This window comes from Notolepis coatsorum, assembly GCF_963971535.1.
Source record: "Notolepis coatsorum genome assembly, chromosome: 16".
NCBI classification, from domain to species: domain Eukaryota; kingdom Metazoa; phylum Chordata; class Actinopteri; order Aulopiformes; family Paralepididae; genus Notolepis; species Notolepis coatsorum.
Genome location: NC_140180.1, coordinates 91,830,178 through 91,845,507, shown reverse-complemented (window position 1 = coordinate 91,845,507; position 15,330 = coordinate 91,830,178). Strand labels below are relative to the sequence as shown.

Sequence of the window (15,330 nt, the reverse complement as noted above, 5' to 3'; positions counted from 1 at the left end):
GGGAGGAAAATACTGGAAAATGTGGAATTTGTTCAGCATGAGGAGGTTCCGCGATGGCCAGCAGTTTCAGAGCAGCGCCATCCAAGCGGTATAATGGGGGACTTGGCATGTATTAAAGAGGGCAGAAGGGGGTTGTGGGGGTGGGGGGTTAAGGTAATACAGGGACATCCTCGGGTCTCTCCTCTTGGGAAGGAATATTTAAAATGTTATAATGTACAGAATTGCAAGGCAACCTACTGGAATGTCCACATTCATTCATCTTGTTTTTAATCTTTATTTACTCTGGGGACATTCACTGTCTTGTTTTTTAAATGCCACATGCTCACACTCAGTTTTTCTTTGTTTTAAGACTATTACCCATCAAACATGCCTCTGTGCCAACAAATAATCATAATCGTCTTTTCCAAAAGCATCTGTAATGTAATTGCTGTGTCTTTTACATATATACTGTATACAATCTTTCAATGAATGATGCTTAAACACATGAGGATCCATCCACGCACGCACGCACGCACGCACGCACGCACGCACGCACACACACACACACACACACACACACACACACACACACACACACACACACACACACACACACACACACACACACACACACACACACACACACACACACACACACACACACACACACACACACACACACACACACACACAGTAATGAGGAATTTCAGTTTGGTTATCATAGATTCTCAGTTGCAATATTATTAGGGGTGGGGGACAAATCGATTCAGATAAGAATCATGATTCTATCTTCTACCAATTCAAAAACGATTAATAAATTCCCAAAATCGATTAATATTCTAACCAAATATATACACACACACACGCACATGCACACACCCACACACAAACACACACGACCGTACACAAACACACAGTAATGAGGAATTTCACTTTGGTTATCACAGATTCTCGGTTGCAATATTATTAGGGCTGGGAGAAAAATCTAAATATTCATATACAAATCATGATTATATCTTCTACCAATCTAAAAACTATTAATAAATTCCAAAAACCGATTCATATTTTCATATCTTCTAATTGATTACTTTTATTTTGAAAATGTGTGACCAGACTACTAAACGAGGAAAAGTAGCTCAATTAAATTAAACCTGCCTCAGCTTGAACGCATCAGTGAAGTATTCTGTGAATACCCTGCTGCAAACATGAGGACCAGAGACCAGAGACCAGAAGACATGGACCAACAACCTCGTGAAATATCCTGTGAAAGGTAATACACCTAGTAATACACCTGGTAATATATATGGTAATATATCTGGTAATACACCTGGTAATATATCTGGTAATACACCTGGTAAGGTAATATACCTGCTTTTGTTTTCTTTCAGACTCATTAAACTCTACCGCAGTCAAATGGGGAAAAAGTAACTCAAGACCAGCAATCTAGAATCAAATCTATGTGTGCATTGAATCCAGAATTCATTATGAAATCGAAAATGTAGTTTGAATCAAACCGTGTCCCCAAGAACCGATCGTGAGATCCCCGAAGATTCCCACCCCTGAACATTATGCAGTTGATGATTCATATTCATAACAGTGACGTTTCTATGCACCGAGGGAGAATAGATGTTTCCCTTGCCTCCAAATGGCACGATGAGTCATGACAGAACCACCAATGCACCGCTGTGCAAATGGTGCAAATTATGTTCTTAATCAATGAGGCGGGGGAGATGCTAAACTTTCACGCGGCTTGTAATTTTCCAGAGGAAAAACTTTGCACGCGGCGAATATTAAAGTCATTAATCGTTTCCTTAGAGGCATAATTATGCAAACATGAACGGGAACATGAACATAAATATGTGACACTTCTTTCACATTACCCACCCACGCCCCAACCAACAGTATAGTACATAATTACAAGTATAACTGTAATAACAAAATGATGCAAAAAAAGAAATAATAATAAAAAAGGGGAACTTGCCATTGTTGTCTCAGCGATGGACCCAAAACTGTTGATAAAAATGTTGCAGGTTACATTTACAGGAGGACCTGCAGAGGAGAAGAGAGAGAAAGAAGAAAGAGAGGATTAACATTTTAATACCGCAACAACAAAACTAAAGGAAACCAATTCCTAACTCCCATGAACCTTTAAAAAAAAAAAAAAACCTGTATAAAACCTTGTTCAATATCAATACAGACAATAACGTTACTTCAAAGGAGTTACGGGAGAAACAAACAACAACAACCTCCACACAATACCACCAGGAACCGGCCGGCGCCAAGGTCATTTTCCGACAAGGCTAAAACAAACAGCGCTCGGGTTGTTGCGCCCGCTCCATTGAAGGCCTGTATTACCCGCTTGTACAAACACAAATGTGATTACCCCGTGACAGGAGTGGACTCTCAATGAGGAGCGGCAAGGAGAGGACGGCCGAACAAACAGCACAGCCTGTCAGCCCCATCGAGGAGTAGACTAGATATCCGTTTTAAAACGCTAACTCATATTGAGTGCCCCTCGTCTTCTCTACCGGGGGGCTGTGTGTGTTCGATGCCGGAACAAAGTCGACCTGCGCAAACCGAAAACCGTAAAGCTGTTGTGGATTGAAAAGTGGAGTTGTATTTTGATAACACCTCGTGTTTCACGTTTTGACCGTTTTACCACGGCAACCTGTTTAGGGCGGTTAAAGCAACAAGCCAACATTTGGGGAAATTAGCTTACGGTCTTCTCCAGAAAGAGACAAGAAGATAGATACCAGTTTCCTCTCTGTGCGTTCAGTAGAAAGCTATCTGGCTGCATGTTAGCCTAGCTTAGCACAATGAATGGACGCGGACATGACCGATTAGCCTAGGCATTGTCCAACTAACACCTCTCCCGAAGGCTAACCGGTCATGTCCGCTTCCAAGGGAGTACATCGAGACACTGCAGGATCAGGCAAACTCGCTTTGTCACAGACAGTAGTGTAGTAGTATAGAGGAGGTAAATAATGTTGAGGTACAAGTATATTCTTTATTTCCTCTTTCTTTATTTCGGGGCAGCTGGTTTCTTCTCTGCCAGAGTTTGAAATAAGAAATAAAGATATGCAGATGGCGCTGGATAGGCTACACCCTGCGAATGTACCATCATTAGACACGCCCTAACATGGAACCCGCAGGGCAAGCGGAAAAGGGGTCACCCAAGAAACACCTGGCGCAGAGTACCTGGAGGCAGACACCAAGACCATGAAGATGACCTGGAACCAACTGGAGAGAACTGGAGAGAACAGCTCAAGGCAGAGATGCCTGGAGATCGCTTGTTGACGGCCAGAAGGGGTAGTAGGAGGAAGTAAAGTAACAAGTATATTGTGATTAGGGATGCCCCGATCGATCGGCCAGCGATCGGTATTGGCCGATATTCAGTATAAATATGAGATCGGTGAATTTCCAATAATGCTTTATTTTCACCGATCGTGAAAACCGATCGATGACACGCGCGAAAATCATGATCCAATTCTCAGCCGAGTTCTCACTCGCTCTTCTCTCTCTCGCACACAGCTGCAGCTGCTGCACGCCTTGCCCCCCCCCCCCTCCCAGACCCATGTCAACATGCTCCGGCATAGTCGAGTGCATGAGACCTCCGTGAGCTAACGTTAGCTACCTAGCTAACATTACTGTTTAAACAAAATGACAGAGTCAACTATTCACTTTAGTTTAATACATGAGGCATTGTCTAACGTTATCTAGCTGGCTAGCTACTGATAGCTCCTGATATCAACGTCTGATATCATCATTTTGGCATTCGGTTTTGCAGTAGTTGGCTAGTGGTGGCTAACTAGCTATCGTTCCGTGAGCTAACGTTAGCTACCTAGCTAACGTTACTGTTTAAACAAAATGACAGAGTCAACTATTCACTTTAGTTTAATACATGAGGCATTGTCTAACGTTATCTAGCTGGCTAGCTACTGATAGCTCCTGATATCAACGTCTGATATCATCATTTTGGCATTCGGTTTTGCAGTAGTTGGCTAGTGGTGGCTAACTAGCTATCGTTCCGTGAGCTAACGTTAGCTACCTAGCTAACGTTACTGTTTAAACAAAATGACAGAGTCAACTATTCACTTTAGTTTAATACATGAGGCATTGTCTAACGTTATCTAGCTGGCTAGCAGTAGCTACAGATAGCTCCTGATATCAATGTCTTAGAACATCATTCGTTTTTGCAGCTGTTGGCTAATTAGCTATCGTGCTTCATAGCCTTAACTGAACACTGAGAACATCTTATAAGTTTCAGGTCATAGGAAAATACTTTGACTATAATGGTCAGAATTAAATTAACTTAGATACTGTTATGCTCAACACCCAGTACTATTCACTTTACTTAATGTCTAAGATTAGATTAGATCATTTAGACCGGACTTTGAGAATGCCTGTGTTAGACCTACAGTATAATACTGCCAGCTTCTATAAGAAAACCAAAAACCATCGGTATCGGCAGTGTATCGGCCGATATGACTCATAGACGATCAGTGATCGGTATCGGTGGCAAAAAACGTGATCGGGGCATCCCTAATTGTGATGCTCCCATCCTATATACGTCCAACAATGTTAGGTAGGCCTACTGATGAGAGAAGATGGTGATACTGCAGAGATAGAAAGTGACTAATTACTGAGTCCTGGAGTAGCTTCAGTCATGTAACATTGTTGTACATATTTAAAAGCCTGTGATTCTACTTCTACTTGAGCGTGTATTATTTTTGGCCACAGCAATATGAGATATTTCATTTGCAGCAAAACATAGTCATTCTGACTTGTCACAACTGATGCTTGCTTTGTTGATATGATTAAAGAGGGATTATCTCCAAACCTTGGATTTATAACAAACACACACGCACGCATGCACACACACACCTACAGGCACACACACACACTCACTCAATCACTCACTCACACAAACACGCACAGCCTCAAGTGATCTCTGACTAAGGTTGCTCTCCATCTTCCATCCATCCATCCATCTATCAATCCATCCATCATCATACAGACACACACACGCAAACAAACAACATTGCAGTTAGCATTCCTATGTACTGTCATTCTCTAATTCCGATGGCCAGCGGCTAGCTGTGAAAACGGAAGGAAGGGCTCTCGATTATTTTGATGACCAATTACTCTCCCTGTCACACAGTCCCAGAGCCGCTGTAGGCCACACACACACACACACACACACACACACACACACACACACACACACACACACACACACACACACACACACACACACACACACACACACACACACACACACACACACACACACACACACACACACACACACACACACACACACACACACACACACACACACACACACACACACACACACACACACACACACACACACACACGCACACACGCACGCACGCACGCACGCACCACACACACACACACACAGGGGAGTAGATAGAAATGGATATGCACATGTGCATACATAGACACCCGTATACACATAGATATGAACACTCATGAATGCAGGCAGATGGACGCACATACACACACATTTTGAGTCACTATGCATAGTCACGCTCTCTTTCTCTTTCTCTTTCTCTATCTCTCACACACACACACACACACGCACACGCACACGCACACACGCACACACACACACACACACACACACACACACACACACACACGCACACACACAAACAAACAAACAGGCATACACTGGGGGTTAACCCGTAAACAAGAACTCCAGCGGTGGACATGTACAGTTAAGTAGGAAGAATCATTAGAGACAGCCTGCAGCTACCATCTCCCGCTACTGTACGTGACTTCCATCTCCATCGTCTAATTAAGGCAAACCAGAGATTACTCACAGGAGGGTGGGGGCTGGGGGGGGGGGGGGGGGGGGGGGTCGTGGGGGGTTTGGTTGTAATGAAGGAAAAGAAAATCCTTGACATATTGAGTGAAGGTCGTACACAAGTCAAAGTCATACCCAGTGTCAGATGGATGTGTAATAGAGGTACAGCATAGAGGGGCAACAGTGGTTCAGGAGGTAGAGCGGTAGATTCCCGGTTCGATTCCCGCTCCTCCCAGGCAGACACAGCTCCTTGAGAAAGACACCCCTCTAACTGCTCCCGGCGAGCAGGTTGGCACCTTGCATGGTCGCCTCCACCGTCGTTGTGTGTGAATGTGTTAGTGAATGGGTCAAATGTGAGGAACAAATTCTAAAGCGCTTTGGATAAAAGCTGCTATATAAAAGCACCATTTACCATTTACAGAGGCATTATTCTTAAAGCTGCTATGTGTAGACGTTTAACATAACAGACTTGTTAGCTTGGTATAATTACTAGTGCTGTCAGGCGATTAAAAAAATGTATCTAATTAATTACAGGATTTGTAATTAATTAATCTGATTAATCGCATTTTAATCGCATAACCATTCTATAGGCCTGATATTCTATATCCTATAATCATATTTCAAATTGCATGTGTCCGGATGGCAGAATTCAGTACTGTATCTACAAAACCTTCTGTTTAATCATCTTCCCTTTATTCATTTGCTTAGATTTTTCAGGTCTGGTCAATTTTAGCATGGTGTTATTCACAGTCAAAGATAAAAAAAATAAAATGTATTGATATTCTCATTTGGTTCATTACAATTTACTCAAGCCTAGTAACAGACACATATCCATAATGTCCCTAGAATCAGATAGCAAATGGACCATTTAAAAAAAGAAAAAAAAGTCTGTAAATGTTTATTCTACATTATTATGGAATGAATGAGATACAAAAAAGAAGATTTTTTATAAATATTTTTTTTTAATATATTTTTAAAATTAATTAACGCAATAATTTGCTGTGTAATTAATTAATCTAATTAACGCGATAAACTGACAGCCCTAATAATTACCTAGAAGTACTGTAAGCAGAGCCTCACCGCAGACATCCATGGCCTCTTATGTATTGATGCAGCTGTTACCACCATGTTGCTTTACATACTGTGTAATTATTTCCGTGAATCACACTGTTGGTGGGATATTATGGATCTTCCGTGACCACTACCACCCAGACTTCCATTCAAATCCTTTCAAATTAGCGGGGCACATTTATGACCCCTAGAGAGGATGAACCCTATTGGTTTTGGTGACCCTGTGGGCTTTCAATCAATCCACCATCAATCAATCAATCAATCAACGAATCAATCAATGGATTTATACTTGATATCGCCTTTTGTTCAAGCTGGACGTCAAGGTGATTTACATAGGTCAAACATTCAACAGCCAACCCAAAAAGATTGGGCCAATCAGTTGGGCATTGAACGCATGAATGCTGTTGGTGATCGCTCTAGGTAGAGAATTCCACAGAGTGGGGGCCTTGTCATTAAAAGCTCTGTTTCCAACAGGCTTTAAATGTGATGGGTACTATGAATAGGTGTCGTTCAGGGTTGTTGGTGGACAGAAGGTCAGAGAGATAGGCTGAGTCTTGGTGGTGAATATAGTTTTGTATATAAGAAGGATCTTAAAGTTCATTCTGTATGGGACAGGCAGCCAATGTAACTGGCGCAGTATGGGAGTGATATGGTCCCTTGATTTGGACTTGTATGAGTTGCAGTTTGTCAATGGATGATTTGGAGAGGGAAAAAAACGAAAGTGTGAAAGAGGATATGTCCAAGAATGAATCCTTGAGGGACCCCTGTTGTTATTGGCTTCAGAGATTAAGTGGCATCCTTTGTTTGGACAAGAACGTGTCTATTGGTATGATCTGAACCATTGAAGTGTGGTGTCACAAAGACCAATGCGATTCAGCCTGTGTAGGAGGGTGTCATGCTCAATGGTATCAAATGCCAGTCCAAACATAATTTTTTTTTATTGTGAAAGCAATCATTCAAATAGCTTTCATTCAAATAGTTAAACATTTGTGGGCACTTTCCTCTAGCGCCACCATCAGGCCAAACTTTACCTTTCAAATGAGTGTACCTCCTGATCTGATTTCTACCAAACTTGACAAATATATTTACCTTACCACAGCAAGAAGGGCCTTGAAATTCTGAGTCATCTGGCCTCATGGTGGCGCTATTCTCATTAAACAAAAACTATTCCAGCTTGAATTAGAGGGCATGGTCACAAAAGGTGGATTAAGATGTGTGGGGATATATCCACTGTTGGCAGCCGACAGCACAGACACTTAAAACGTCATGTTAGCTTAACTTGTCAGTAAACGCCATGTTAGCATAACTTGTTAGTAAACAAAGTTGGTTTTATCCAGCTTCTCTTCCGTCTGATTCCTTGAAACAAACAAAACCACAAGGAGAGATGTAACGATGACACCATCCTTTTTGTGACCGGAAGCAACAGGTTCATGTGAAATGTAGTCTTGATACACTGTAGCTTTAAGGGATAGACCACTGCACTTCCGCATTACATTGAGCTCATGGGAGAGAGAGCGGGGGGAGAAAATTAATGAATGTGGATGAGAGCCTTGACATTAAGTGGTTGTAGCTACGGCTGTGGGGTTCTGGAGACATGACTTTTATACGTCTGAGTCTCCTGAACACGGAGAGACCAATCCCAAGTTGATCGGCACGATCTCGACCGAGCTATAGTCACTTTTTCGCACCTACTCCCGAACTCTGCATGCGCAGATTGCCCACGGAGTCTCTCTGGATTGTGATTGAGATCTAGGTTTATAAATCTGCGTATACCGTAAGTGTTGCGGTGGGCTATGCTACAGTTATCTGAGCTCCAGGCCACAGTATCCTGACTGACGAAACAGCTGTGACGCCTCCAATAGAAGCAGGTAACAAATCCAGCCTCTTCTGCAGCATTCTTTTTATATTACTACATGCCTGTACATTAGCATTTTTATGGGCTGCCTGCAACTGTAGGTAATAATCAAAGCGTTAGAGGAATACAGAAGAAGACACTAAGAACTGCTGGGGTAGCTATCTGCGATACACCCACATTGATGCATGTTGGAATGGCTATTTGTGAGCTGGTTGCATTACTCCTGGAATGCACACGACAACAGAATATGAATCCATGGAATTGGAAAGAAAGGAGAAATAATAATAACAGTCAGCGTTGTATCAGGTAGAAGACACTAGGTGGCAACTATCCTTACTTTTTACACAGTGTCACAATGTCCCTGTGTAGACATTTTGTGGTGGCCATTTTGTGTCCCTCTAACTCTGCCCCCATGCAGTGGTTTCAGCCGATCCTCCCTGCTGGCCAAACCTTAGAATGCAGCGTAATTCCCTCTGGCCCAGAAAGGCATTTTTCCCATAGACGGCCCATACAAAAGACACAGCTCTTAAATTTTTTTTTAAAGATACCTTCAACATGGAATATGTCCTCTAATAACTTAATTAATTACTGTATGTAGGCTACTTTTATCATGAAAAGTCACACAGAGCCGTAACTTGGCACAGTTGACTAGTGCGAGCAGACAACATCTATCCATCAGCTGTGAGACACATACTGCACACGTTCTATGAGTCAGAGGTTTGCTGAACTTGCCTCTCAGGGTTTCCGTATATCAGTGTATGTACCGGGTGAGCAACTTAAGTTGAAATGAATGGGCGGCCATATTGCCATCGTACCTCCAGTTCTATAAAACCTCTGTGCTCCTACTCCATCCAGTGTAATTCACTTTGTCTGAGGAAAGCAACAGTTGTGATTGGAGGATCAAGAAAAGAGGGCAGAGTTTGAGATAGGCCCATTTAATTTGCCCATTGAACAATCCACAGGCCACAGCAGACGACTGTAGCAGACGACTGTGGCAAACGACTGTAGCAGTCTGAGGTAAAATAAAAACAATTGGATGAACTCGATTGCATGTCAACCAAATTGTCTCATTATCACACGTTACTTTCTCCATATCGTTGCGCTTGTCCAGCAGTGATGTGCATAAGCTGCCCCTACGTTGCCATACAGGCTGGATGTGACATTTCAAGCAGTCTGTATCTTGGCGTGCTGCTGTGGCGTAGTGGTGGTTGAATAGGTGCGTATACTGCTAAGTGGAGGTAGATACACTGTGATCTTACACATGATGTATTTCAGCTGTAATTAGAGTACTATCTATAGAAGAGGTGGGTAAACCGCGACCAGCAATTGTGGCCACATGTCTCCATTTTCCCGATTATTACAGATTGTGAAAGTACATAATGTAAGCTTTCAAATGATGTGTCGTACGTCGAAATCTGAGCATGTTTGAAGAAGATGTGCTCATTTGAATCTTGTGAAACAGTCTTTTGAGATTAAAGCTGAGAAAACGGCTCTCAAAGAAAGGCCAGATTTGAACACTTCTGCCGGTTTGGGCTGGGCGTGAACAATAGTCCCCTACGACCCGCCCAGCCACTCCCCCTACAGGAATAGCATTAACATAACGATGTCAGTACGTGTCAGTAAGTGCTGTCACAGTAAATGCTGTCATGACTGTGAATGAAATCTAAATTAAATCAAAATGCAACGCGTTTCCTTTCTAGACGTTCACAGAAAGGTAAAGAAACAATATGTTGTATTTTAAAGCAATTACGTTGAGATTAGTTCGACCCATGAGATATAAACAAGTCAGAAAAATTACAATGATATGGTGTGTGTTATGGTTTGTAACCGACCCCAATCGCACAACACAAGACAGGTATGATGGTCTTGCCAAGAAACAGATATTTATTGAGAGACAGGGAAAAGGGCACTGTCCCTTTAAGGGAGAACACAAATACAGGAATATAACAAGAGGGGAAAAACTAGGTGCCTTTAAGAGGCGGGCAGGAAAAGGGAACACTAAGGGAAGGTTAATGAACGCTAGGGGAAACATTAAAGGAACGCTAGGGGAAGGTTAAAGGAACACTAGGGGAAGGTTAAAGGAACAGAGGAACTAGAGCAGACAGTCGGGACAAGGAGAGCTAGGGAACAGGAGAACTGGGGACTAGGAGAACTAGGGACAAGGAACTAGGTGGAACTAGAAGGGGAGAACTTGGGACCAGGAACTAGGTGGAACTAGAAAGGGGAGAACTAGGGACAGAGGGGACTGAGGCCCGCGGAGGCGGGCTGGGGAACAGGGAGGAACTGGGGACAGAGACCCGCGGAGGCGGGCTGGGGACAGGGAGGAACTGGGGACTGGTGGGAAAACATCTGGGCCGCTCTGCAGAACAGAGGAGAGGGTTAATATTCAAAAGGGAACAAACAGAGCAGATGCAGAACAGTCCAAATAAACAAAGAAAACAAAGTAATAATATCTTCGTGTGACAAACACACAGGGGGAGATGTAATGTCCAAAAATACTATCTAAGTGAGAACAAAAACAGAGTGGGAGATGAAATGTCCAAACTACTAACTAAGTGAGAACTAATGGAGGCAATACGCTGGGTGAGTGACATCACAATCAAAACTCACCCAGGCGTATGCGTAATGGTACAGGAACAGCAGCGGGAACGGGGGCAAGAAGCATTACGCTGGGTGAGTGACATCACAATCAAAACTCACCCAGGCGTATGCGTAATGGTACAGGAAACAGCAGCGGGAACGGGGGCAAGAGGCATTACGCTGGGTGAGTGACATCACAATCAAAACTCACCCAGGCGTATGCGTAATGGTACAGGAAACAGCAGCGGGAACGGGGGCAAGAGGCATTACGCTGGGTGAGTGACATCACAATCAAAACTCACCCAGGCGTATGCGTAATGGTACAGGGACAGCAGCGGGGCGAGGGCATCGCCACCGGGTGGCTGGCTGTCCGAGCCGAGGAACAGAGTGCTGGAACAGTGGCGGTGGCGAGGGTGTCGTCCACCGGGTAGCCGCTGTCGGAGCCGAGGAACAGAGTGCTGGAACAGCGGCGGTGGCGAGGGTGTCGTCCACCGGGTAGCCGCTGTCGGAGCCGAGGAACAGAGTGCTGGAACAGTGGCGGTGGCGAGGGTGTCGTCCACCGGGTAGCCGCTGTCGGAGCCGAGGAACAGAGTGCTGGAACAGCGGCGGTGGCGAGGGTGTCGTCCACCGGGTAGCCGCTGTCGGAGCCGAGGAACAGAGTGGCGCGCCACACCTTGGTGTGCGCGTCGGAACCGAGAGACGCATCGGGGTGCGTCTGCGAGGAGGAGTGTGCCAAGCACGAGGATCTTTGGAAAATGCGCGTTGGAGACTGGAGAGCGTGCCAAGCCCTTGAAGATGCGCGTTGCGCGCTGGTGACTGGAGAGCGTGCCAAGCCCTTGCAGATGCGCGTTGCGCGCTGGTGACTGGAGAGCGTGCCAAGCCCGAAGGTCTAGGAGATGCGCGTCTGCGCGCTGGTCGGGGGAGCGTGCCAAGCTCGAAGGTCTGAAGTGGAACACTGGAATACCTCCCGTAGAGGATTAGAGAGCGCAGTACAGTGTCTCCCTCCAGGCAAACGGCGACAGGTGGCGAAGGCTTGAGCGCATCTGGCGCGCTGGTCTGGAGTGGAACACTGGAATACCTCCCGTAGAGGATTAGAGAGCGCAGTACAATGTCTCCCTCCAGGCAAACGGCGACGGGTGGCCAAAGCTTGCACCTCGTCTCACGCCGGGCGCTGGTCTGGATGTGCGTCAGGACGACAGCTGCGCGGGGGGTCTGAAGTGGATGACTGGGATGCCTCCCGTGGAAGTCTAGGGAGCGCAGACCAGTCCCACTCTCAGGCAACGGCGACAGCAGGCGAAGGCTGGAGCATACATCTCTACGCCGGAGAATCAATACAGCATAGGCAGAACAGAGGACCTCCCGAAAGAGTCTAGATGTTTGAGAATATGATACGGCATGTTTACAACACGACCCCACGCCGAAACGAGGGGAAGAGCCCTGGTATTTAAAGCCCACAGGGGAACTAATTAGCCTGCCACCACAGGTGCGAGAGGTAATTGATAATAGTCCAGGTGTGGCCACTGAGAGTAAACGAGAGTAAAGAACGAGAGGGTGGGGGCTAGAGAGAGTGAGTGAGGAATTCCTAACAGTAGGCTTAAAGAAGACAGAGAAAGTTGGTGAGCAGCGGACAAAACCTCACAGTGTGTGCCCTTGACTACGCTACTGCACTGAAAACGCTGAGAATAGCCTACTGCCACAGACTACATTGGGAATAAATCATCGCACTGTAGCACGTTGGAACGTCTACATGGCGTTTTACGGCCTAACTGTATTCAAATACAACATGAAACGCAAATGTAGAGGCGGCACGAATGCAGACAAAGTCAATTGAACAGATGCAGCTTCACTCACTGGGCGGCACTCGAGTTGAAAGCGTTTGCGACTCGAGCGAGAAATTCTCCATTATCCGCGGTGTACAGTATTGCCCGTATATCTTCAACATAAATGTGAAGTAGCCTATAGATATTGAATAGATTATATTTTCAAATGTTTTTTGAACAACAATGCTGTTGTTCAACTCACTGGCATCGCTTCACGTCTTCACAGTCTTCACGCCAGTTTAGCTAGTTATGAGCGAGACAATATTTCTCTTTGCGTCTCTGTACAGTAACACTTCTGTATCTCATCAATGTATTCTGATTACCTTCAACCACTCTCTGAGTACTTCTACATTAACTTGAATAATTTATTATGAGTAGTATTTATTATTACGTCTCTTCCCCAATCTCTCTCTCTCTTTCTCTCTCTCTCTGGAGAGAACAGGCGGGATATAATACTTTGTCTTTTCTTGACATTCCAGTGTGCTGCTGCATGACACAATCCTCTCCCTCTTTCTCTCTCTCCCTCCTTCTCTCTCTCCTCCTTCTCTCTGTCCTCCAAAGTGATTCATTTTATAGCCATCCAATGAAGGAGAGAGGACAGAAAGAAAGAGTATCTGATCCAATGAAGGAGCAAAGGAGAGAGAGAGAGAGAGAGAGAAAGAAAGAGTCCACTTTACAGCCTTCTAATAAAGACAGAACACGTAGATTCAGCAAGAGAAGAAAGAAAGACGTAGACGGATGGAGGAGAGGAGAGAGTGATGAGGAAAGAAGAGAGAGACGAAGAAAAATGACAGCTCATTAACTGTCAAGGAGGGCCGGGCTGGAGGTGTGAATCACACGGTATTTGCCTTCTTATGGTTCTGCCGACACGGCACCAGAACTACGGTTCTGTCTCCATGAGTCACACGGTACCAGAAGTCCAGAGTTATGGTTCTGTCTCCATGAGTCACACGGTACCAGAAGTCCAGAGTTATGGTTCTGTCTCCATGAGTCACATGGTACCGTAGCAGAATTCACACACACACACACACACACACACACACACACACACACACACACACACACACACACACACACACACACACACACACACACACACACACACACACACACACACACACACACACACACACACACACACACACTGAATTAACAATCACATTCCAAATTAACAGACACTATCTTGCTCTCTCTCACACATACTCTCTCACACATAATCTCTCAGACACACACACACACACACACACACACACACACACACACACACACACACACACACACACACACACACACACACACACACACACACACACACACACACACACACACACACACACACACACACACACACACACACACACACACACACACACACACACACACACACACTAGGGCTGTACGATTTGGGGAAATAATCTAATTGCGATTGCGATAAAATGTGCGATTATAATAAAAAAAAGTTTAAAGCAGCCCCACAGAGGCTTATTGTAAAATGCGGCTTGCATCTGGCCTACGCACTGGGTCTGTTCGGGAAATGTTTCTTTTTACCTGGGAATCGATACCGGTACCCAACGGTACCTTTTTTTCTGTACTTTACTCTCCCTCTCTGAAGTCTAAACTTCACAACACACACAATCTAAAACCCCTTACCTCCCTCTCCCAAACACACACACACAAAACGGTCAGCCACTACACAGAAACATTATTCATACACAGATATACTTGCATTTGTATGTGACCACACACACACACACACACACACACACACACACACACACACACACACACACACACACACACACACACACACACACACACACACACACACACACACACACACACACACACACACACACACACACACACACACACACACACACACACACACACACACACACACACAGCAAGTACTGTAAGGCGAGTCTGTGTCCTGCTGAGGTGCCAATGTGAATCAATCGCCCTGTTTTTCAGTAAACCTCCACTTTCATTAAAAACAAGTGACAACAGCGATAAACCACAATGAAACAAACAGTCAATAGCTCTGCTATTCATCTGAGCAATGACCGCAGCCTCGCCACAGCTATGCACAGAACTAATAGGAATGTCTTTACACCGTGGGCAAAATGAATGCTTAAGCTATAGCAGGTGTATCTATAAAGCATAAATCCAATGCAAGTATTCCCATTTCC

The 15,330-nt window shown here is 44.8% G+C and overlaps 1 protein-coding gene across 1 annotated transcript in view; it reads right to left on the bottom strand.

Moving 5' to 3' along the window:
• The window catches only part of glra1 (glycine receptor, alpha 1), a gene marked incomplete at both ends in the record, with an annotated part of 232,178 nt that overhangs the window by 74,710 nt on the left and 142,138 nt on the right, over positions 1-15,330 (bottom strand). The window contains one exon of the mRNA XM_084332128.1: positions 1,961-2,028. Within this exon, the coding sequence (XP_084188254.1) occupies positions 1,961-2,028 (68 nt within the window). The remainder of the gene's footprint in view (positions 1-1,960; positions 2,029-15,330) is intronic.